This window comes from Eretmochelys imbricata, chromosome 2 (assembly GCF_965152235.1).
Source record: "Eretmochelys imbricata isolate rEreImb1 chromosome 2, rEreImb1.hap1, whole genome shotgun sequence".
Taxonomy (NCBI): Eukaryota; Metazoa; Chordata; order Testudines; family Cheloniidae; genus Eretmochelys; species Eretmochelys imbricata.
This window is the reverse complement of record NC_135573.1, coordinates 197,334,619-197,360,721: the sequence shown is the minus strand read 5'-3', so window position 1 is coordinate 197,360,721 and position 26,103 is coordinate 197,334,619. Positions and strand designations below refer to the sequence as shown.

Genomic DNA, 26,103 nt, shown 5'->3' with positions numbered 1-26,103 from the left:
TGTGCATGCGTCTTGTACTGTTCAGTAGCCTACTGGACTGTACAAGCTCATAATTAGCTCATCATTTCAACACAGGGAAATGAATATGCACCAGACTTATTGTCTCAAGTGGAGGCTTCCCATAGACTTCAAACACACACACTAGTTTAGATAAAACAGTAAAACAAGTTTATTAAATAGAGAAAGATAGATTTTTAAGTGATAAGTCATAAGGCATAAAAATCAGAGCTGGTTACAAAAGAAAAAAATATAAACATGCAAGTTAATTCCTAAACTTTACCAAGGCCAATAAGCAAAAAAGGCTTTTCTTGCCCAAAAGCAGTCCTTGACCCCTCCCTGGTTCCAAAAGCTTCCTTTGTTCTTTCTAACTTAAGCAGAGATGGGAGCAGGGGGGGAAAGAGATGATGAGTAGGTCATTGTCCCTCCTTTTTATACTTTGACCCTTTTTCCTGGAAAAGTTTTTGCTGGGTCATGGGGGTCAGGAAAATCTGTGGCATAGGTGAGCTAACAACTGCCCTTAAGGTGAATTGTAAATTTCTTTTTTACAACCCTGCTGTTGATGAATCTCCAATTAAGCAGGTAATGCCTGTTAGCACCTAACTCACATGCCAGCGTGCCTTTATCTTTGAGAAAATGGTGTGAGGGCTTTACTGAAATATGCTGTAGCTCTGAGTAACAATCATATAGTAAATCTCATAGCTCCATATACAATGTTGATACACACATTTTTAACAGGACAATGATGGTCAGTAGATTATGAGTTTCAAATTATACCTCACAAGGCATAAGTTGTACAAAATATAACCAAAATATAAAGTGGTGAATCTGGGGTACAGGTTGTAACATGGGGTACTGTGTGTTACAATATATACTCAGACTTCAACCATGGCTGCTAAATTCTTTGAAAATACCATCTGTCCTGGGCACATCCAACCCAGTGCTACAAGGCTTGAACAGGACTGTTCCTGCAATCGCTGCTGCCTAGGGACACTGTGGTGCTGGGAACTGGAACTGAGAGTGGGGAGACTGAGAACACATGACACACAAAGCTATTCTGGCACCCTGGAGGAAGTCACCTGATTCAGATGCTTAGAGCTGAGGAACTGGGGGGTGGGGTAGGTAGAAGGAGTAGACTAAGACTAGCCTTTGGAGGAAGGGACTGGGTAAGGATGACACTTGTACTGGCTGGACAAGGCCGGGGAGGAAATGGAATGGTGGGGGGGTGGAGAAGTCAGATTAGAGAAGGAATTTGGAGGAGGGAGATTAAAAGATTGGAACTATCTGAACAAGGAGACTGAGTGTCATGGAGTGAATGGGACAAGGAACCTCAATAAACAGACTGGGACTTGGTAAGGAGCCTGGAGAGAAAGACAGAGGCTGGGCAAGGAGAGAAAAAGCACATGGAGACTTTGACAAGGAGCCAGAAAGATGGAGGAATGGTACTGAAAAGAGACAGGACTAGCACATGGACTATCCAGAGAGGACACAGGCAGAAGGGGTCAGGCCTCGGGGGAACAGTGGTAAATGACTCTAGCCACCCTTAAGTCATACCCTCTCAAGAACATAGAACTGAACCCAAGATTCCTGACCCGCAACTTTCCTCTGCTTTTAGCAAGCATTTGTGAAACCCACTGGCAAATTGTGTCATTTCCCCTCTAGTGGCAGGTCCACATAGGATCAACTGCTACCAACATCACTATCATCTTAGGTGAAATAGCAGAGGTGGTGTAGTGGATATAAAGGTTCCAACCTTGTTGATGACCCACGTAGGGGACAGCATGATTGTCTATGCCATTATATGTTTTTTCCAGGGTGGGGTTTGGGTTGTTTTTTTTGTTGTTGTTTTTTTTTTAAGGTTAGGAAATTATACATTGACAAAAAAGAAAACTACATTAAGAAGTACATAAGTTAAAGCAAAGCACTAAAAGGAAATGCCAAAACTAAGGTGACCTGTGCAACCTTAACTCAGCCCCTCAAGTTGTATGTACTGATAATGTCTTTAGTCACATTATCACATACTATTTTTTCCATGGAAATCTTGTTTCATTCAGTGCAGAGGATGGGCCCTGTGCATCGGATTAATCAGGGCTGTGTAGTGAAGGAGGCTGTTGTCTGCAGTACCCCTGACTCATTTGATGGAGAAGTTTGAAGGTGTATAATTAATGAGGGGATTGCAGGAAGAAGAGGGATGGTCTCATGGTTAAAGCAGCTGAGCGCTGCCCTGGAGACTTGATTTCTATCCCTGAAACAGAGTTCCTATGTGATTCTAAGCAAGTCCCTTAAAACAAACTTTTCACAGGTGGCCAGTACCTGGTCCTGAGCATTCAGAGCTCCAGTTGAAGTCAATGGGAGTTGTGCTTTAAAAATATGAAATGCTAAGTACTCTGAAAAATGAGTCCCTAAGTGCCTCAAATTGGGCATCCACAGTTAGTGGATACTTTTGACCTTACTCTGTGCCTTAGTTCTCCATCTGTAAAACTGGAGTTAGTGCCACCCCCTAATTTCACATGGGTGTTGTGAAAATAAAGCTGATAATGTTTGTGAAGCACTCAGCTGCTACAAGTGCCATAGAAAGCCCATGAGGAAATTATTAATTCTGACTATCTGAATAACTGAATATCGAATAGCTGCTCACTATGTGAGCACTGGCCATTCTGTACACTAAAAGAGGCAGAGCTCAAGTGGGGAAAAATAGTGTGCAATCATGTAATTCAAGACTATCATAATGCATACATACAAGCATGCCTTATTTCTAACTTTCATTAACTTTTAAGTCCTTGATTTTGCAACCTTAAAAGTTTTAAATTATTTTTTGTCTAATTTATACAGACGCTAAAAAGGTTGCTAAGCATAGCTATCAGTCTCATTTGCTTTAAGTGTGAAGAATTCTAATGTGCAAAGGCTGCTAGTATGATCATAGATACAAATCAATGTTTTGCTGAAGTTCTACAAAACTCTTAATCTAGGCCCAAAACACCTGAGTGATCATAGTGCCTCCAGGCAAGTCAATCTCAGCCACATTGCTGTTCTTCTCTATTTCATGGGAATTGGGCCTGTGGCCAGGCCTTCTCAGTTCAGAGATCTTCATGTATAGAGCCTCCTCTTAGAGATGTCTGCCAGAGTTCCTCAGGGGTCATCCTCAAGAATTACTGTAAGACCTCAGATTTCAGAGTAGCAGCCGTGTTAGTCTGTATTCGCAAAAAGAAAAGGAGTACTAGTGGCACCTTAGAGACTAACCAATTTATTTGAGCATTAGCTTTTGTGAGCTACAGCTAAGAAGTGGGGGTTTTTTTACCCACGAAAGCTTATGCCCAAATAAATCTGTCAGTCTTTAAGGTGCCACCAGACTCCTCGTTATGTGAATGTAAATCCCCTATCTTATTTGCCTTCTTACTTTGTTTGCTTTCGCTTAGGGAACCTTGATTTCTTTCTCTGTGACTCATTAGATCTCTGTGATGAGTATTGAGGTATGTACTGTGATGACCGGGGCTGAACGGCAGCTGAGGGCTGTATTTTTATCTTGTAGGCTGGCATGTATATCCCTAGGGAATGAAGGGTCACCCGAGAATCTTTCAAATGTGTGAAGGGACACACCTTTTTGGCAAACAGCTTCGTTCCCTCAAAGGGAAAGTCCTCCACCATGGTTTGGATCTCTTTAGAGAAGTCGGACAACTGTAGCCACTAAGCCCTTCTCATAACACAACCATGGAAATTGAATGTGCCGCCATGTCTGCCACATCTAATTCAGACTGGAGAGGCTTTTTCACCAACTGGTCCTCATTAATTGTGGCCATAAACTGGTCTCTGTGGGAGTCTGGGAGCTGATCAATAAAGGAACCTAGCTTAACATTGTTCTGGTAGTCATATACCAGGCCTTATTGGCCAAAATTAGCCAATCAGAACTGAAGAGTGGCTGATTAATACACTTTTCTGCCGAACAGGTCCAAGCATTTTTCGGTCATATGGGGTGGATTTAAACTGGTATTTGCAAGTCCCTAGAATTAACCACATCCACAATGATAGAATTTAGAGGTGGGTGGGAAATAAAACGCATTTTGTGCAGGAGAAGGGCATGGAATTTTTAGTCTGCCCACTCGCATGTCAGCGGGAAGGATGCAGGAGTCTGCCATATAACTCTGGCAAGATCCAACAGTGCCTCATTAACGGGAAGAACATCCACCAGTTTGTGGTAAGGCTCAGTCACTTCGTTCAGCTGTATTTGCAGGGCATCTGCCACTCTCTGAGCGGAGTCTTAAATTATTTAAAATCATCCACTATGGATAGTGGAGAGGGCATCACCGCATCATCAGGTTAGGATGATGAGAGATGAGCTTGAGGGGTGCCTTCCCTTTCAGCCTCAACTTCAACTTCCTCCCCCAGTTGCTTAGGAGGTTCTGAACTCTTTGATGCCGCAGCTGAAAGAGGGTGTGTCCTTGCCACACTAGGGGCCTGGGAGGCTTGTTGCCTTTGAGCCTGCCTGGGGCCCCAGTACAGCCATTGAGAATATGTGGCTGGCAGTCGTATCATGGTTGCCCAAACCATAGAGATTGAGGGGCGGGATGAGGTAAGCCTGGTATCCATAATGAAATTGGGACCCATATGGCGGGTAGGACGAGCGGTGGGAACCTATATCCTCTCACTCACTATCTGACTCTGGTCTGATGAGAAGAAAAGTGGTGCATGGCATGGATATCTCATGGAGTCTAATGCTCTGGGAGAACTTGGCACCGGAACCCTGGTACTGAGTAGTGGCGAGTCCAGCACGTTGGACACCAAGAGATCAGTTGTGCAGTGGAAATCCGATGGTGCGGACAACGTTAATGCCACTGGTTGTTGGTGCCAAGAGGCTTGTACTGACTGAGTCAGAGATGTGGACCTAGTCATATGGTTGGTGCCACGCACATTTGGGTTGGTGCCGGTGACAGCATCAATGTAGCCTTCCCCAGGGCAAATCTTCCATGCTTTTCATGCCCCCCGCGGTACTGGTACTTCTTTACCAATGCCCATCGGGTCTTTGAACAGACTGATTTGCTCTGTTGGCTCAGTACCGCGCCTGCCCTCTACATGGCTTCAGTGCTGTTGGTACCAATGACACCAATGGAGCCAGAAATCATTTCTGGCTCGATCAGGGCTCATTACGAGGACTCAGACATTTTCTTAGCGGTCTTGAATGAGTGACTCATCTCCTTGGGATCTCTCGCCTTCAACATAGAAGGTTGCGGTGATGGCTCTCATCAGGACTCTGGGGGCTGAAGGGCTGATTCCAGGAGCAGGAGTTTAAGCATTAACTCTGTCCTTCCTGGATCTGCTTTTAACTGCTGTCACCAACCACACTTCTTTGGATTGTGCTTTTTCCCCCAGGCAACGAACGCACTGCAAATGTCCATCTCTCACGGGGGTGGATTCTTTTCAGCTATGGCACTTTTTGAAGCCTGAAAAGCCAAGCATACCTTTGTCCAACTGGGTCGCTCTCTCTCACCCCCCACACCGGGGTTGGCAGGAGGCAACCATTTTCTACTTCCCCCCCCGGCCCCACTTTTCTTTTTTTGGCACTGGGCAACTAAAAACAAACAAGGTACTGAAAGAAAAAGGTTGCAAGGGAAGCTAAAATTTGCAAAATATAGAGAGTTAACAATTCATGACTGGACAGCTCTTAGCTCAGGCTCTAATCAGGGGTGGTTGAGAAGGAACTGAGGAGGAAATGCCTACTCACACTGGCTAGCCTCATGGCAGGCGGGAGCCATGAGTTCGAGGGAGGGACAGACCGCTATTGAAATTCTCTGATCCGCAGTGTGGGGGGCGCACACACCTACAGTGGAGCACCCATCGGGACACTACTCCAAAAAAACAAAAAAAACAAAAAAACCCCACACACTTATTTTATTGAGGTAGTGCACAACAGCACCAGTTAGGAGCAGGGTATTATTGTGCTGGTATATATGTACATATTGCATCAGTCTCAAAAATCTTGTAAAGATAAAACTTGGCTTTTGATTTTGCCATTATGTTGTTTAACCCCAGTCTGAGCAGATCTAGGACACTGTAGATCTGTGCCCTGTTTGTGCCCTGTGTGAGCACTAGTGCTTACACAATTGCTACCACTGGTGAATTGTACCAGTGGAGATTCTTTAAAATATTAGTATAGACATTGTTACAGAATGCATAAACTGTTTTAGCAACTTTCTAACCTGAACATTGCTATCACTTAAAAGATGCCAATGTGGGTTTACTCAGCCACCGTATACAAGCCGTCCACATCTGCTTCCCCACTTCATCCAAGACCTCATTTTCTATTGCTTTTTCTCTCCGTGAGCATCTTATCACAGAGTAACAAAACTAATATCAAGCTGCATACAAATCTGTGGTACCAAGAGCACTGAGTAACCTACAGTGTAGAAGACACTGTGCTGACACCAAAGAATAAGTATCAGCCCCGCAGACTTTACTTTGTTTAGGCCTCCTTCAGTGCTTAAATATCAAAATGAAAGGGGTCTCAGAGGGCACTAGCAGTAACCTATGTACACAAGAGCACTGGATGCTTGTTGACATAGAGAGAGAGAGAGATGAAGGCTATAATACAGCAAGTATATTATAAGTGAATTAACACTTTTCTGGAGAAGTTCCAAATTCCTTGAACTCCAGACTTGACCCCTCAGTAAGCAGGAAAAATAGTTGGTACAGGAAGAACGAAGAAACAGTAACATAATTTAAAACATTTATTTTCGGGATGTTCTGTACTTGCATTAAGGAAAGTACTTATTATAGCTACAGAAATAAATTTCTCCAGCAAGACAAAGTAATGAAAGATTTAATACCCAATATTTTCTAAGGGTGTTGCCCATTTACCACTGACAATTCCACTGACGCCCATTTAATATTTTACCACATTAAACTATAGGAATTTACTCATCTCCCTAATCCACTGTAGTTGATCAGTGTCTGCAGGTTCACCTGAGTTTAAAGTAAAAACAGCTGGCATCCAAAGAAACTCTTGCTGCTGAGTTTTTACACTTGCAGAAAGCAGGCCTTCTGTAAATTGTGCACTGAATAGGTCATACTGGTAGTTATTTACAGATATTTTCTCCTCTCCCACATTAAGGAAGCTGCTTGTCAGAAGAAAATCCTCTTGAAGATTTTTCAATGTCAAAGTAAAACATATGTAGCTTCTCTCCCCATTCCACCTTTTAAAATAATTTATTTGCTTTCAGATATTTAAGTAGTTTGAAAAAAAGAAACCTAGCCATGTATATTGAGATGCAGCATATCTCCATCTAGATGTGAAGATTTAGTCAGCTGCCATTTACTTACAGCTGACAATATGTTATATAAAAAAAAGATAAAGCTTTAAAGGTAATCCCTGTGATTTTGCAGTTTTCAAAATTCGCTTCAATCCCGTCCCCTCTTCCACAAGGAAGGAAAACCTGCTCCAAGATATAGGACTATACTCAGTGTTGTGAGGGGGACTGCTCTATCCCTGCTCAGCCCTTTTGTCTTTGGCCTACCACAGCATTGCTGTGGTCACTGAACATTACTGTCCCTATTGAAGGATAGAAGTCTTGCTCCACATTGGCCTGAACTCTGCCCCGTTAAATTTTTTTGCCAACTAAGCCAAACACAGAGGAAAGGAAAAGAGCAACTTGAAATCTGTTTCCTCCACAAAGGGTGGTGGCAAGTCAGCTACTCTAGCAGTTCTGCAAAGGCAGTGAAGTATTCTGGTGACCCATTCTGGGAAAATACCACTACTTTCACCTCTATAAGGATCTAAAAGCACCTTGCAAACATTTATTAAGCCTCATAATGCCTTATGAGATGGGCAAGTATTATTCCCGTTTTGCGATGAAGAAAGAATCAGATGTTAAACAATTTTCTAAAGGTCATAGACAGAGTCTGTGGCAGAGGTAAAAAACAGAACCCTGACATCCAAGCTAGCCTAGAGGACTCAATCTAATAAATTATTTCAACACTAAGGCTGTTTTCTTAACCAAAAAAGGTGCAATTTCCAGAAATGTTTTAAATATATGTATTATGGCAGTTGTAAAGAAAGACTTCGTTTAAAAAAAATAAAGGAAATTGCTTAGTGCTGCTGTTCATTGCTCTCCATATACGTGCATGTTAACGAGAGCCATGCAGTGAAGGGAAATAGACCTCTCATGCTGTAAAGTTATATTAAGATTTTAAAAACCACTTACTCTCTAGTTCTTCTTTCTCAAAGTTTGTGTTGACAGTAGAGCTAGTTTTGCCCATATCCACAACAGCTTCTTCATCATGACCCTAAAGAAACAAAAACACAATATGGATATGATTCACTTTCGATAACCCAACCAGAAATCCAAACTCATTTCTATCATAACAGGTTACACTCATACATACAATTTATAAAGACAGCTGATATCAAATTCCTGCTTCAGAAGTAGTTTTACATCCATTTCCTGATATAATAATAAAATAAAAGTCCAACTCTTGGAGGAGGAAGAGGAGTTATATGTAGAAATATCTTTTCATTTTCTGTGAAAAAAATCCTTTTACTACTGAAGGAAATTATTCTGCTTGTAGGAAGTATCACTATGATGAAAACTAGGAATCCTATTCATCATTAAAACAACTGAAGTTATCTAGTAGTAAAGGGGAGCTTACAAAACATTTCATTTAGACTGAGAGGACCCATACCCTGTACCTTTTGTACATATACATTTATCCTTTGGCTGAATGCGTTTCTCATGACAAAACAAAAATGGATCCAGCTGTCCTGACAACAGCACAAAAAACTTTAGAGCCCAGTATTGGCGAACGCCACATTAAATTAAATAGGATAGATTAGGAATGCAGCACAGGTGACTTATTTGTATTATAGTAGCTCCTAGGAGCTCCACTCCGTGACCAGAAGCCCATTGCACTACGTTCTGTACAAACACAAAACAAGACGACAGTCATTGGTACGAAGAATTTACAATCTAAGTAGAAAACAAGAAGAGTTAGATACGGATAGATGGGGGCGGTACAAGGCAACAATGAGATTGTAGTGATCAACATACTAGGCAGTGGTCTCAGCACACCAACAGACTAACCGTTGTCAAGTTTTCTGTAAGTATCATAACCAAGGAGAGTTTTAAGGAGGGATTTGAAGGTAGATAATGAGGTAGCTTTGCAGATGTTTATGGGGAGCTTCTCGTAAGCATGAAGGAAAATATATAAAGGTGCTTGTTAAAATTTCAAACAAGTGAGTGATGACAGCTGACATGTGGCTAATCAGAGGCAGGAGTCGGCCTTTTGCTGTTGAACAAAAGACAGGTAGAGGAGGTATAGGGTGTTAAGGCCTTAAATGGGAAGGCAAATAGCTTATGCTTCCAGGTCACAGTGCCTCTAAATAAACGCATTGCAATATTGTTGAGCTGGCAGGCAGAAATATCAGACTGTCTTCATAAAATGCTAGGCCAAAAAGCTTAAAATAGTTCAGAAAGAGTTTAAATTCTCCAGACAATTGGGGGGTGGAGCTGGGAGGGAGGTAACATGGGAAGTGTTCAAATTCACAGAATAACTGGAATTTTTTTCAAGGTTCTAGATTGCTCCTCCTCAAGAAATAAACATTAAAGTTTAAGGATAAAAGATACTGACAAGAAGTTTACATTCAACAGTGGAAGAAGCCCACCTAAATAAGATAACCTGTGCTGGTTTATTAAAAGACTTAGCCCTGGTCCACACTACAGGGTAAGGTCGAATTTAGCCGTGTTAAATCAATTTTATAATGAACGTGTCTACACAACCAACCCCATTCGGTCGACCTAAAGGACTCTTAAAATCTACTTCTGTACTCCTCCCTGGCTAGGGGAGTGGCACTAAAATCGACCTTGCTGGGTCGAATTTGGGGTAGTGCGGATGCAAATTGACGTTATTGGCCTCCGTGAGCTATCCCAGAGTGCTCCAATGTGACCGCTCTGGACAGCACTTTCAACTCCGATGCACTAGCCAGGTACACAGGAAAAGCCCTGGGAAATTTTGAATTTCATTTCCTGTTTGGTCAGCGTGGAGAATTCAGCAGCACAAGTGACCAGGCAGTCCCCCTAGAATCGCAAAAGAGCTCGAGCATGGAGCAAACAGGAGACAATGGATCAGATTCCTGTATAGAGACAAGAAGCTGTGCAGGCAGAACGCCAATCAAAGAAGAAATGCTAATATATATGCCAAAATCGCACAGGGCACGATGAACAGAGGCTACAACAGGGACACATAGCAGTGCCACGTGAAAGTCAAGGAGCTCAGGCAAGCCTACCAAAAGACAAAGGAGGCAAACGGTCGCTCTGGGTCAAAGCCCCATACATGCCGCTTCTATGATCAGCTGCATGGCATTCTACGGGGGACCCCTACCACTACCCCACCACTGTCCGTGGACACCTGCAAGGGGGGAGTCTCACGCAGCACAGAGGAGGATTTTGTGGATGAGGAAAAGGAGGAGAAGGAAAATGAAGCAGTGAATCTGTTCTCCCCGGCAGCCAGGACCTTTTCATCACCCTGGAGCCAATACCCTCCCAAGGTGGGACCCCCGACCCTGAAGGCAGAGAAGGCACCTCTGGTGATTGCACACTTGTAACTACAGTACAGAGTTTAAAAGCAATAGTGTTTAATGTCTGATTTGCCCTGACAACTTGGGATGCATTCGTGGCCAGTACAGCTACTGGAAAAGTCTTAATGTGTCTGGGGATGGAGCGGGAATCCTCCAGGGACATCTCCATGAAGCTCTCCTAGAAGTACTCTGAAAGCCTTTGCAGAAGGTTTCTGGGGAGGGCTGCCTTATTTCTTCCTCCATGGTAGGACACTTTACAACACCAAGCCAGTAGCAAGTAGTCTGGAATCATTGCAGCACAAAGCATGGCAACGAATGCTCCTGGGTTTTGGTCCCATTCAAGCAACATTCAGTCTTTATATTTCTGTGTTAGCCTCAGGAGAGTGATATCTATCATTCATGGTCACCTGGTTAAAACAGAGAAATTTTTGTAAGGGAACAGTAAAAGGCCCCATTCCTGCTGGGCTGTTTGCGCTTGGCTAAAAAGGATCATCCCTTAGCCACGCGGCGGGGGGGAGGGGTGAAGGGATCATCTCAAATAGCCACCCGGAGGGGTGGGGGGAGGTGTGTGCTGCACCTCCACCCGAAAACCGCAGCCCCTCTTTTTAAATGGCAAACCCAACCGGCATTGCTTGCTATGGCAAAGGAGGACGCTGCAGTTTGAAAACATTCCCACATGTTATGAAGGCGTTAGAAGCCAAACTCGTGTACCCTTTGGCTTACCATGGCTGCCTGGAAACCGAATTCTGTTGCCAAGCCACATGTATTGTGTCACCATACCAGCAGGCGCTCAATATAAAAGGCAAAATGTGACCTTGTACCAAAAGCACACGTGCTGTCTGCTGTGAATTGCTTGATTCACTGTGAGAAAGTCTCCCTTTGTTCTCAGAAATGTATCATCTTAAATTTTACTCTCCCTTTTATCCCCCTGCAGGTGCAAATGTTTCTGTGCTCCCCCATCATCTCCATGCCTGAGGTTATCGCAGATTAGAATACGAAAAAAATGCACTTGCAATTACATGTTTTCTGAGCTCATGCAGTCCTCCTGCACTGATAGGGCACAGCTGAATGCATGGAGGTATTCAGTGGCAGAGTCCAGGAAAGCACTAAGTGAGCGTGATGAGAAGAGGCAGGATGCAATGCTGAGGCTAATGGGGGAGCAAATGGACATGCTCATGCGTCTGGTGGAGCTGCAGGAAAGGCAACGAGAGCACAGCATCTACTGTACAACCACCTGCCCTCCTCCCCAAGTTCCATATCCCCCTCACCCAGACGCCCAAGAATGCGGGGGAGAGGGAGGCTCCGGGCACCCAGCCACTCCACTTCAGAGGATGGCCCAAGCAACAGAAGGCTGGCATTCAAACAGTTCTCATTCGTAGTGTGGCTACAATAAGCAATGTGCCCCTGTCCTTCCCTCCTCCCCCACCCCACCTGGTTTACCTTATCAGTTATCTTGCTTGTTTTGTTTTTTTTAAATTAATAAAGAAAGAATGCATGGTTTCAAAACAACAGTGACTTTATTTCCTTTGCCAGCTGTGATTGAAGGGGGGAGTGTGGTTGGCTTACAGGGAATTAAAATCAACAAAGGATCTGGGTTTGGATCAAGGAGAAACACACACAACTTTCACACCGTAGCCTGGCCAGTCATAAAACTGGTTTTCAAAGCCTCTCTGATGCGCAGTGCGCCTACCTGTGCTCTTCTAATCGCCCTGGTGTCTGGATGTTCAAAATTGGCAGCCAGGCGATTTGCCTCAACCTCCCACCCAGCCATAAACATCTCCACCTTACTCTCACAGATATTATGGAGCACACAGCAAGCAGTAATAACAATTGGAATATTGTTCGTGCTGATGTCTAACCTAGTCAGCAAACAGCGCCAGCGAGCTTTTCAACGTCCAAAGGCCCATTCTACCAGCATTCTGCACTTGCTCAGCCTATAACTGAGCTGCTCCTTACTACTATCCAGGGTGCCTGTGTATGGATTCATGAGTCATGGGAGCAAGGGCTAGGCTGGGTCTCCAAAGATAACTATTGGCATTTCAACATCCCCAACAGCAATTTTCTGGTCTGGGAAGTAAGTCCCTTCTTGCAATTGCTCAAACAGCCTGGAGTTCCTAAAGATGCAAGTGTCATGCACCTTTCCCGGCCATCCCACGTTGAGGTCAGTGAAACGTCCCTTGTGATCCACCAGTGCTTGCAGCTCCACTGAGAAGTACCTCTTGCGGTTTATGTACTGGTAGGCTAAGTGGTCCAGTGCCAAGGTAGGGTATGCATTCCATCTATCACCCCACCACAGTTATGGAAACCCATTGCAACAAAGCCATCCACTATGACCTACACATTTCCCAGAGTCATTACCCTTGATAGCAGATCAGTGATTGTACTGGCTACCTGAATCACAGCAGTCCCCACAGTAGATTTGCCCACTCCAAACTGATGCCAGACTGACTGGTAGCAGTCAGGCGTTGCAAGCTTCCACAGGGCTATGGCCACTCGCTTTTCAACTGTCAGGGCAGCTCTCATCTTGGTATTCCTGCGCTTCAGGGCAGGGGAAAGCAACTCTCACAGTTCCAGGAAAGTGGCATTATGCATGCAAAAGTTTTGCAGCCACTGGGAATCATCCCATACCTGCAAGACTATGTGGTCCCACCAGTCTGTGCTTGTTTGTCAGGCCCAGAATCAGTGTTCCACTGTATCACCAGCCCCACTGCTACCATGATGTCCCAATTGCCACATCCCGTACTTTCAGGAACGTCTCTGTCCATGTCCTCCTCACAATTGTCCTCATGCTGCCATCTCTTGGCCAGGTTCTGCACAGACTGCAGTATAATGCACAAAGTGTTTACAATGCTCGAAACAGCAGCGGTGAGCTGAGTGGGCTCCATGCTTGCCGTGCTATGGCATCTGCATGGGTAACCCAGGAAAAAAGGCACAAAATGATTGTCTGCAGTTGCTTTCACGGAGTGAGGGAGGGAGGGGAGACTGACATGTACCCAAAGCCATCCACAACAATGCTTTTGCCCCATCAGGCATTGGGAGCTTAACCCAGAATTCCAATGGGCAGCAGAGACTGCGGGAACTGCAGGATAGCTTCCCTCAGTGCACCGCTCTGAGAGTCGATGCTAGCCATGGTAGTGGGGACACACTCCGCTGACCTAATGTGCTTAGTGGAGACATATACAATCAACTGTATAAAATCGATTTCTAAAAATCGACTTTTATAAAATCAACCTAATTTCGTAGTGTAGACATACCTTTAAGAACTAAAATTCATCCAAAAACTGTGGAAAAATATTCTTAACAGCATACTTTTGTAGAAAGCATCTATGTACGCTACTCCAGCATGAACAAATAGTATTTGAGAGTCAAAGTCTCTCTGCAATTGATCTGTACAACTTAAATTATGCTACATCAAGGCCCTTTTCAGATTGTTGTGGTGAAGGGGCTTGCATATTCCAGTGATCCTCAGAGCTATGTTTTTGGGAGCTTCATGCTCCTGGTAGGGTCTCCCAGCGTGAATAGGTGTGAATAGGAGGTCCCAGGCAAAGCACAGTCCAATCTCCCAAGTCCTCAACAGCGGATCAGGCGGCAGAGGTTCTTTGGATCTCAACGGCTCTGAAAGCAGATGAAGGCTGCAGCAAGGTGGAGATCTCTAGCTGTCTCGGACTTTCCCTGCCACTGGGCCCCAGACCTCCAGCTTGTCATGATCATGTGGTCTTTGTAGGGGCACCAGCTTGCCCACTTCAAAAGAAATCACGCGCAAACTTCTACCATGGGAGATAACATCTTTCCAACCTTCCAAATCCTGTAGCAATAGACTAGTGGTGACGGGGACAGGATTAGTGAATCTAGCAGTCCCTAGCCACAAATCTGCACATAGGTGGCAATAGTTAGATGGTCGTCTGGCACCTGGATTGAGACAGATGTAAATCAGCAGCTACTATCATCACTGAGCAGTCCTCTTTAGGACCCCTTCTACTCACCCTGCACAGGGAGAGGGCTAGAAAAGGTGCCCCAAACCTAGGCTCTCTCACCCACTCCTGGCTGGATTACCTGGTTCAATGGGATCACTCTGCCGGCAGTCAAAGCTATAAGACAGTGACTTTTGCTACATGGAATGTTCGCACCCTGATGGAGAACAAAGATAATGTACAACTGGAAAGAAGAACTGCTATCATCGCCAAGGAACTTGCAAGATAACACAGACGTCGCTCCCCTGAGAGAGACAACATGCCCAAATGAAAGTCAACTGAGAGAAGAAGGTGGAAGCTAGACCTTTTTCTGGAAGGTCAGAGGACAGGCATATTCATGGTATCAGTTTTGCAAGTAGGAATAAAGTTTGTCAGTCAGCTTACAGAATTTCCTGTGGAAATCAAAGAACGTCTTATGACTCTTTGCCTTAAGCTCAGAAACAACCAGTCTGCTGTTGTCATCGGTGCATATGCTCCAACACTTGATGCTGTCGAGGATACCAAGGAACAATTCCATATGGATCTTGACAGAGTCCTGACCAACACTCCCAAGGATCATTCTCCTCCGAGATTTTAACACTAGAGTCAGACATGAGTCAGATCTCTGGAATGGCACTATTGGAAAAGGAAGAGTAGGAAAGGCCAACTCCAGCGGCATCCTCTTCCTGAGGAAATATGTAGAACATGCCCTGGTCATCACGAACATCCTTTTTAGACAAAATGACAAATATAAGACCACCTGGAGATATTCCCGCTCCAGGCATTAGCGCCTTCTTGATTATGCTATTGTTAGGCTCGAGATTGGAAGGATGTCTGCATCACAAGGGCCATGCCTGGAACCGATGACTGTTGGACAGACCATTGCCTTGTTAGAGCTACCATGAAAATCCCAATCACCTCAAGGCATTGCAAGCAGGCAAAATCAGTACAAAAGAAATTCAACGTCAAGTCCCTCGAAAATATAGTGACTCAGGAGAAACTTCAGTAGTGTCTCCAAGAGAGGTTTGCCGCTATGCCTAGAGCTGACGATAATGAAAATTTCTGAAAGAGATTAAAAACTGCCATTCTCTCAGCATATGCGGAGTCCATTGGCTATGTCACCCGCCATCACCAAGATTAGTTGGATGAAAATGATGCTGAGATTCAGGGCCTGCTCGACCAGAAAAGAAAAGCTGATTGCAGATGGCAAAATGATGTATTACATGAGCAGGCCAGCGGGGAAGAGTCATACAAGCAACTCAAGGCTAAAGCCCAAAGAAAATTCATGACATCAAAAATAAGTGGTGTCGAGAAAAGGCCAAGGAGATTGACCTTTTTGCTGATAAACATGACATAAGGAACATTTTTCAGACAATAAGAGCCATTTATCATCCATGGCCCCACACCACTCCGAGCCCAAGACGAGTCAATGTATTTTAAGGACAGCAAAGCCAGGTGGAAGGAGCATTCTCAGGAGTCAATTCTCTTTATCTATACCTCAAGGATGGAGAATCTCTTGCCGACCCTCCGGCCCCATTACACAAACCAAGAACCACAAGGCAGCAGGGCCAGATGGCATATCACCTGAAGTCTACAAGTTTTGAGGTGAAGAACTGTTAAGGAAGCTCCACAAAACTTTTTCTTCATATTTGCTATAGTGAGAAGATTCCAGAAGACCAAGAAATGCCGATATTGTTACAATCTTTAAGAAAGGAGATAACTTCCACACTCCAACTTTTGCTATCTACAGCAGTGAAAATTCTTGCTCATACCCTCTTAAACTGATTACTTCCTCTTGCTGAGGAAATATTGCCAGAATCTCAGTGTGGTTTTAGACCATCCTGCAGGACAACCAACAGGATCTTCGTTGCCTGCCAAATCCAGAAAAAAAGTCTTGGGAGCAAAATAAGGACCTGTACATGGCCTTCACCGATTTGACAAAGGCCTTCGACTCCATGAACCTGGAAGCCCTGTAGAAGGTGCTGGCCAGATTTGGCTGCCCTCCCAAATGTATTAATGTCCTAAGGCTTCTCCATGATGGTGGAGTGTGCAGTAATTGGAGGAGCAGGCACCTTCGCCAGGCTATAGCACTCCCTGATGCAGGACGTGATCCATGATGAAATTCACTTTGAAGAGGCAGGAAGACCTTTCATCCTGTCCACCACAAATAACTGGACCGACTCTTAGAATGGCTTCGTTCCCTCAGTGTAGAAGGCTAGTGTTCTGCAGACATCCAATGAGTGAATCCCTTTGCTCCCTGCTACTCCAAGGAGACTTAGGATGGAATACTGGGAGGAAGATGTCCTGGTTAATGTGAAATTGGGCGACCACCTTCAGGACAAAAGCCAGGTGGGGTCTGAGCCGAAACTTGCCCTTACAGAACACAGTGTAAGGGGGCTCTGATGTCAGGGCCTTGAGCTCAGATAACCTCTGGCCCAGGTTATCGCTACCAGAAACACTACTTTGTATGAGAGAGAGAGCAGGGAGCATGTTGCCAAAGGTTCAGAGGGTGGACCCATGAGTCTGGAAAGGACCATACTGAGGTCCAGTCCGGGACCAGGTGCCAGACCTGCAGGTATAGTCTGTCGCGACCGTTAAGGAAGTGACTGAGCATAAAGTTAGCAAAAACCGAGTGGCCCTCTGCTCCTGGGTGAAAGGCAGAGATGGCAGCCAAATGAACCCTTACTGACTACATGGACAGCCCCTGCTGCTTGAGATGGAGGAGATAGTCCAATATAAGTGGCACGAAGGTGAGTGTCGGGGGCAAACAGTGCTGCGCCAACCAGACTGAAAATCTCTTCCACTTGGCAAGGTAGGTAGCCTTGGTGGAAGGCTGCCTACTGCCAAGGAGGACTTGTCTAACCAGTTCTGAGCAAGAAAGCTCCATCAGATTCAGCCACAGAGCTTCCAGGCTGTGAGGTACAGCAACTTGAGGTTTGGGTGTTGGAGACTAAGTCCAGGAAGAGCAGCAAGGTGACTGGAGCTTCCACAGACATTTCCAGGAGTGATATGTGCTGGAGCTATCAATATCACCAAAGCTCATCCCTCCGAATCTTGAGTACATTGTAAATAAGCGGAATGGGCAGAAACGCATAAAAGAGATGGTCTCCCAATGGGAGGAAGAATGCATCCATGATGGAACCCAGACTGTGATCGAGGAAGGAGCAAAACTGTTCGCAACGCAACAGGAAGTGTCAACAGGTCTATCTGGGGAAAGCCCCACTGATGGAAGATTGAGTTCGCTGCATCCAGGCGAAGGGACCACTTGTGGCTGTGGAATGACCTGCTGAGACAGTCCGCCAATTCGTTCTGTACTCTGGGGAGGTATGATACTTGCAGATATATCAAGTGTTCTACACAAAAGTCCCACAACATGAGCGCTTCCTGGCACAGGGGAGAGGAATGTGCACCCACATTTGTTGATACAGAACACATCTCATCATCAAGTGGCTTGGAAAGCCTGGCACGCCAGATGTACCACTCTCAGCTCCCAAATGTGCTCCCCCTCAGCCCAGAGCTGACATACCTGTCACTAGCAAGAGGGACAGCTGAGGGCTGGTGAAGGGAACCCCTGCACATACTATTTGTGGGTCGAGCCACCACTGGAGGGAGTCAAGTACCCTGTGAGGCAGGACTGGCCAATACATTAACACTAGCCACAACTGAAGACGTCGAAGTCCGAGTCTGGCATGCTGTACTACGTAGGTACAAGCCGCCATGTGTCCCATGAGTTTCAGGCAATTCCTTGCTGTGGTGGTCAACTGCCTGAGACCACATACATCGCTGCTGCTGAGGGACCGAAACCTTGCTTCCAGGAGGTATGCCCTGGCTTGTGTCAAGTCCAGTACTACCCCTATAAAGTCTATCCTTTGAACCAGGGACAGCATTGATTTCCCCTCGTTCAGAAGAGGCCCAGTTCGTTGAACGTTGCTCTTATGAAGTCAACTTGTGCCTCCACTTGAGACCTGGAGCAGCCCTTGATGAGCCAGTCGTCAAGGTACAAGAACACCTGTACCTGCCATCTGCACAGGAATGCAGCCATGACTGCCATGCACTTGGTAAAAACACGTTGCACTGCTGACAGGCCAAAAGGGAGGACTATGAACTGGTAGTGGGTGTTCACCACAAACCTGAGGTATTTTCTGTGGGACAGAGTTATTGCTATGTGAAAGTACGCATCCCTCAAGTCGAGTACAGCATACTAGTCTCCTGGATCTGATGGAGGCCAAAGAGACCATGCAGAACTTGAGCTTCTAGAAACCCTTGCCCTTCTGCTCCTGAGGAACCTATTCCACTGCCCCCAGCGAAAGGAGTGAGTGCACCTCCTGTATCAGGAGTTGCTCTTGAGAGGGGTCCCTGAAGAGGGACGGGGCAGGACACAGAATTGGATGGAGTATCCCCTCTCTACTGTGAGGAGCACAGAGCGGTCCAAAGTGATACAGGACCATGCATGATAGAAAGGGGACAGTCGGGAGGAAAAGGAAAAGCGGGGTAGATCCAGTTTTTGTTCTGGTGCGCCATCCTCTACTTCAAAAGGCTGGTTTGGGGCTGGAAGTTGGTTTAGGATGGCCAGAGTCCTGGCCTGAGGACAGGTACAGCCTTTTTCTGATGTTCCTATTCCTCCTCCAGGAGTTGTCCTGTCGGTAGAACCGCAAAAGGAGATTGAGGCCTAAAATGCTTCTGCTGCATGGCGGGAGTGTGTAGGCCCAAGGATTTGAGGGTGGCTCTAGAGTCTTTTAGGCTGTGTAGCCTTTTATCTGTCTTTTCTGACAACAGAATCACATCATCAAAGGGGAAGTACTGTATGGTCTGCTGGAACTGGAGCCCCTTTTCATGGCCACCTCTGTAGCCATGACTCTTGTGGCTGCATCAGCACTGTCCAGCACAGCCTGGAGGGAAGCTCGGGAAATTAGCTTGTCCTCCTCAACCAAGACCAAAAACTCGGCACAGGAGTTTAGGGGCGAGCAGCTCCACAAATTTTGCCATTGCCATAGAGGTATTAAAAGAGTACCGGCTGACAATGGGCTATTGGCTGGAAATGCGGAGCTGCAATCCACCCATGGAATAGACCTTCCTCCCAAAAAGGTAAAGTTTTTTAGCCTCCCTGTTTTTGGGGGGGGGTGAAGGGGGGGCGCAGAGGGGCCTCGAAAACCTTGCTGCTCGCGTCGATTAGCAGCTTCCACAACAAGGGACTCAGGCTGCGGGTGGGAATAAAGAAGTTCATAACCCTTAGAGGGCACAAAATATTACCATTCATTGCGCTTGGCAGTGGGTGGAAATGATGCTGGCATCTGCCACAGGGTTTTGGTGGTGTCCGCAATAGTTTTTATAAGCAGTATGGCAAATACGGGAAGGTCCAGAGGGCGCGAGGATATCCACCATAAGATCGGAGTCCTCCACTACCACCTCTGCCTTGATGCCCAGTCTCTGGGCAACGCAGCACAGCAACTGCTGCAACACCAGATTGTCTTTGAGTGCTGGGACTATGGCAGTGCCAGCCAGCACCTCCTCCAGCGATGACAAGGAGGAAGCCCCAAAGAACGGAAGCTGCTCCTGGCCATCAGCACCCAAAGTATTCTGTGACTCTCGGGGATCCCATGCAGGAGCAGACACAGATGGTGTGGTGCTTAGTGCTGGGGCTGTCAGCACCAAACTCAGTGCCAGGATCAGCATTGGTGGCACCACCGGTGGCGCTGTCAGAGCCAAGGTCACTGTTGGTGCCGCAGGAGCTGCTGTCAAAGCCTGTGCCGGCAATAGCAGTGCTGCTGGTGCCGGCGCTAAAGCCACAGCTGGTGCCAAAGCCAGTGCCGGCGACAGTGCCGCAGCCGATGGTGTTCATGTCAGTGGTTCAGTGGCTGGTCGCTCAGCTGGTGGGAGAAAGGTGGCCAAAGCCACCAAAGTTGCCGCTGAGCCAGACCCTTAGTTCCTTCCCTGGCTCTGGTGAAAGGCCCAGGGATTCCAGAAGGGCCACTCAGAAAGGTTCTGCCACAACGGTGGCCACGGCACCGGACAAGACTGACTCTCCTGCCGCAACCTGGACCTCCTACTCTTATTGGAGCGGTAGGAGTCTGACTCCAACTCTGAGGTCTCCCAAAAGGAAGACGACAGAAGAATTATGGTTCGGGGCACCGAGTGTCAGGAACTTGGGGCCTGACTGGGTTCTCTCTCCGGAGGTGTTGGTGCTGGAGGGTGCCAGGACATCATCGCCAGCTTCCCTCTTGACTGCACCTATGGCCGCAGTAGGGCGGACAGGGCCGAAGTCACCCCTGTCCTAGGGGGCGAGAATGACGCCATGAGATACAGCAAGTCTTGAGCTGCCTCGAAAGCCTCTGGTGTTGAGGGGAGCGGCAGCTGCTGGCCAGTAGGCTCCAGCGATCACGGTGGGCCCAGACTCAACTGCCTCACCTGGGCAGGAGTCGACACAGCCCTGACCAGGGACCCGGTGCTGTGGCCCAACTGGGGTCTCTCAGCCACCAGCTCCTTAGATTTAGCCAGGGGAGAACACCCCCTCTCCAGCAACTGGTGCCTGTCCACCAATTGGCCACGGGAGAAGCCATGCCGATGCCAAGCGTCTCAGGAGGAGACCTTTCTCGGCACCAGTTCCCAGGATAACAGCGTTGGGACACACTGTGCCGACAAGGACGTGCTGGGTGCGGGATTCCCCGACCCAGGGTCTGAGTGGGGGCAAAGAGCTGCCTCCATTAGGAGAACCTGAAGCTGCTGTTCCCTTTCTTTAATAGTTCTGGGATGGAACTTGTGGCAGATCCTACACCGTTCCTTTCGGTAACCTTCCCCTAGGCACCTTAAACAAGAAGCGTGGGGGTCATTCTTTGGCATGTGCTTAGCGCCCACCTCACAGGTTTTGAACCCCAGGGACCGCAGCATACCCTGGTTCCAGGGAGTCGGAAAGGGGGAGGGGTGGAGAACCCCCAATTAACTACTATACAATACTAACTAAAGAAAAACTATATATACAAAAACGGAGATAAAGACACTTGCTAAGCAAGGGCTATGGGACGTTCCAGCTAACTGTCACTGGCGACAAGAAGAAACTGAGGGGGTGATGGATCGGCAGGGCTCTAAACTGAGCGGGGGCACCCAGGCCAACATGACAGGCTGCTATGGGAAAAATCTTCCGGCTGCCATGCACTTGCACGCACACACCTCATATTGGAATGGACATGAACAAGGACCTGAAGAAGAAATGTCCATACCTACTACAGGCGGATCTGTGGTTCCAGGATCAGATTCCTGAGTCATCTCAGGACCCATATGTAAATCCATGGTAGAGATCATCCTAGAATCGAGAGATCACTGATGACAACTACATCAAGGCCTTCTCTAGACCAGCAATGGGCTCTGAATTTCCAAAAACTGAACATCCATCTTAATATCAATAATTGGGACCACAACTGTAGATGGGCTTTTGACTTTTTACCACCATGTTGGCCAGATGTGTTCTGAGCAGAATTAGATAACCGTGTATGGCAGGATGCCATCACAGATCATCCCCTTGTCACACAGCAAGGCCCCTTTAGGTACACTGACATCACCTCCCTCTAGTGGGGTTCAGCAACAAACACTCACTTCCAGAGTCTTTAAACAATGTTTTCCCTACAGGGGTCTAATTTATTATACAGATAAATTATACTTTAATTTCTTCTAGAGAAGCTTATACAACTTCCCCAGAAGAGCCCTCCTTGAAGTTCAGGGGTCTTATCAGCCCTTCTTGGGGCTGGCGAATTTCAGTCCTGGTGTTGCTGCCCACACACTCTCCAATCATGTTCCAGGGTCTTTCCAACCCTCCTTCTTGGGAACAATGGGACTTCCTGTCAAGCTTCTCCCTATCTGGCCAAGGAGGCCCAGAGCACGCCTTGATGGTCTGTGCTCATGACCTCAGGCCAGCTGTGGCTTCCAACCAGCTTTTCCTCCAGCTGGCCCCTTTTCCAGCAGACAGCAATCTTCCTTCGCTGGTCTCTCTCTATTCCAGAGTCATGTGCCCTCTTACCCCTGTCCGTCCCCTCCCAGGGCCAGGAGTGGGACCGCGGCTCCGGGGGAAGAGTAGTGGATGTGGCCAGGGCTGGGGGCATCAGCCGTGGCCAGGAGCAGAGCTGGGTGACGTTCCCTCCCCATCCCTCCCCCGAACGTTCCTCTGTGCCCCCTTGGGGGGGGCACACCCCACAGTTTGGGGACCTCTGCTCTATTCTGAGGGAAGAGGAAAAATATATACAGCCTTCCTTCCCAGAGCTGGTTCTGGCTGGCTGGGAGTGAGAGGAGCCTTGCCCTCTTTACAAGGCTGCTGGTTCTGGGCCCTTAGAGGAATAGAAGCACAGGTCTTCCAAAAACACAGACTACGCCCTCAGGGCGGCTTCCTCTCTCCCCATATCTGCCTTTGTCATTTTCCTAGACTCTTGGGTAACAAACCTTAAAGAGGCCATGCCATGTGAAAGGGATGGGGTAATGCCTAAACCCTACAACCCTTAAGGGGACAGTCCACCTTGTCACACAGTGGTTACAAGACCATCAACGGTCCACACCCATACTCTCTACCACTGCTAATGCTACCTCAAATTTCATACTGTTCGTAGTATTGAAGAAAAACCCTGGTTTAGACACTGCCATAGAAATACACACTTACAGAACATGCCTCCTCTTTACAACATATTAAGGGAGAGAACACATGGCTAAGGCAAAATTTAAAAAAATTAAAACAAAAAAACCCCACAATCCTCTCACTCAGAGGGAATACTAATTTTATGTTTTATATCTTACATTTATTTGACAGCATTCTGCTATCTGAAAATGCTAAGATCAAAACTGTGGTGAAAGTCAAAACTATCTGTTAGGGTTAGACAACTTCAAATAGTCCCTAGTTCTCAGATTATACCACTTGTGTTTTGGGCCCTGTAACCTTGACTTCCTTCTGACCAGCCTTTTAACGCTATATTTGTTGTGCACTACCATCTTAAGAGACGACAGCTGCTACTCTTATGTCACGTTTTGACATTCAATGTATTAATGGGTTTCCTAGACATTTAGTGCAAACCAAGCCCTCTGTTTAGCAGTCAAGTAATCTAAGCATTCATTTTTGGAACATTTGAGGAACAGGAGTGAGTGAAAATGGTATATTCACCTTCTTTTGAAGAAATATAAGTTTTCATCCACTTTTTAAACCTTTGTGGTAAGTCCCCTGTTAGACATACCCAAGAAACTAAGATCAGGTGAATTCTCCCTCCCCCATCCCACCAGCCCTCTCATCCAGTCTAAAATTAGGGTTGCTGTGCCAGGGCAGACAGTTCTATTGTAGGTGGCCAGTGCCCTCTGCAGTTTAGTATAATGCGTCCATTGAATCAGGAAGCTACCTCTGCCCTGCAAGAAGTGCACAACCTGCTTGACTGCAGATTTAGTTAGAGAATACAGTCCAATTCAGAGCCAAGTTAGTTCTAGTTTTTGGGTTGTATCTGATTCTATTTCAGGATCTTCTTCTGATTCTTTAGAATCTCAGAATTAATTGTTCCCAACATACAAGTTTACCCAAATCAGATTTCAATTTGCAACCACTGTTCAACATCAAATTCCTTTCCTGTAAACAAGGGCCAAGCTAGTCATCCCAAGTTTCCATAGCTGCACACCAACTATAGCATTTACAATAACTTTAATTTATTCAACACCACACACACACACACACACACACACACACACAGAGAGAAACTATACCAAGTAAACTTGCACCTCTTTCTACCACAGACAGGATACATTTTTGTATTGTATATTTCATATTAACAGCGTTCCAAACTGCTGTATAGTTATGGATAATAAAAGAAATGCACATTAACTAACAGTGGGAGAAAAATTATGAAATATATGCAGGGGAGAAAAATGAAAGTTATGAAAGTTGCGATATTACAACAAAAAAAACTTCAAATCCAGACTCCAGCAAGAGACTGCTGAATTGGAATTCATTTGCAAATTGGACACAATTAACTTAGGCTTGAATAGAGACTGGGAGTGGCTAAGTCATTATGCAAGGTAACCTATTTCCCCTTGTTTTTTCCTACCCCCCCCCCCAAACGTTCTTGTTAAACCCTGGATTTGTGCTGGAAATGGCCCAACTTGATTATCATACACATTGCAAGGAGAGTGATCACTTTAGATAAGCTATTACCAGCAGGAGAGTGGGGTAGGGGGAGGTATTTTTTCATGCTTTGTGTGTATAAAAAGATCTTCTACACTTTGCACAGTATGCATCCGATGAAGTGAGCTGTAGCTCACGAAAGCTTATGCTCAAATAAATGGGTTAGTCTCTAAGGTGCCACAAGTCCTCCTTTTCTTTGTGCGAATACAGACTAACTCGGCTGTTACTCTGAAACCTAACCACTGTTAATACACAAAGGGGAAAGAGGTAGTGCTAGTCATGCAGAGAGAAAAGTAGAGGTAGAAAGAACTGCAACACAGGCTGGTGCAAATGCATGATGGGTTTATAAACAAAAGGCAATTCAGAATAGGATCCTAAAGACTTGGTATTCAAGGGCACTTCTGGATGTACAATTTTCTGTACATACTAGTCTGGACAGCATGGTCTTGGGGAAGATAGAGAGAAAAGGAAGTATAATTACGATGGCATAGATTAAAGATTTGAGGAGGTTTAGGCAAAGTAGCATCTAACGGGCAAAGTTGTGGAAATCACAACAGCCATTTATTAACATAAGAGACGTGGCAGAAGTTCAGAGTCAAGAAAATGCCATAGTTAAAGAGGTTCAACTTTGAAAAAAGGTTAAATAACTTGTTCCATTCAAGTTCTCATACTGTTCCCATCCATATGATAGCTAAGCAGATTCCAGAAGTACACTTAACCATGTGATTGCTATCTGTCATGTGTACACTCTTGCCTTCCTCCCACAATTCCCAGGGGAAATATTGGGGGGGGGGGGTGGGCTTTCATTTTTATTTCTTTTCATTTTGTGATGTAACCTGCACTGTTAGTGAACGTAGTGTAAAAAAGTGCACCCTGGTAATATATCTAGGGGAAAGAACAATGTAATGCATTGATCCAACAGGAAGGAAAAGCCTGGAAAGAGTAGTGTTGAAAAAGACCTACAGGATCATGTGGAGACACGTTTGCAATTCAATATGGCTGCAAATTAGCCCAATGTAATATTGAGCTAAACAGACAATGGTATAACATCACAAAAGCATGGAGACAAGTACAGTAATTATCTATGAACTTCATCATACAAACCCATTGAAGTCAATGGCAAAGCTCCCACTGACTTTCATGATGCAGGATCAGGGTTTACATGACTCTGGTGCAACCACATCATATTAATTAAATCCTGGGCAACCCATTATCAGAAAGACAGACAAGTTGAAAGAAAAATTATTAGAAGGAAGGAATAAAGGAAGTATTACAAATGAATAAAAATTTAAATTATGCCTCGAGTATGCTTAAGGACACAACAGTCCAGTATGTGACGCTACGGTATCAAAAAACACAAATTAAACTTCTTTCAGTTACAGTATTTGAGCTGTTACTTTTAACTATATTAGGTATAAGATTTTCAGAGAAAACTGTGATTTTCAAGTCAGCTACATTGC

At 45.8% G+C, this 26,103-nt stretch overlaps 1 protein-coding gene across 4 annotated transcripts in view; it reads right to left on the bottom strand.

Moving 5' to 3' along the window:
• Nucleotides 1-26,103, bottom strand: part of SLC4A7 (solute carrier family 4 member 7) — a 160,924-nt gene that overhangs the window by 74,351 nt on the left and 60,470 nt on the right. For all 4 annotated transcript variants that reach the window (XM_077811253.1, XM_077811249.1, XM_077811252.1 and 1 more), the window contains exon 2: nucleotides 8,190-8,271. In XM_077811253.1, coding sequence (XP_077667379.1) covers nucleotides 8,190-8,271 — 82 coding nt within the window. The remainder of the gene's footprint in view (nucleotides 1-8,189; nucleotides 8,272-26,103) is intronic.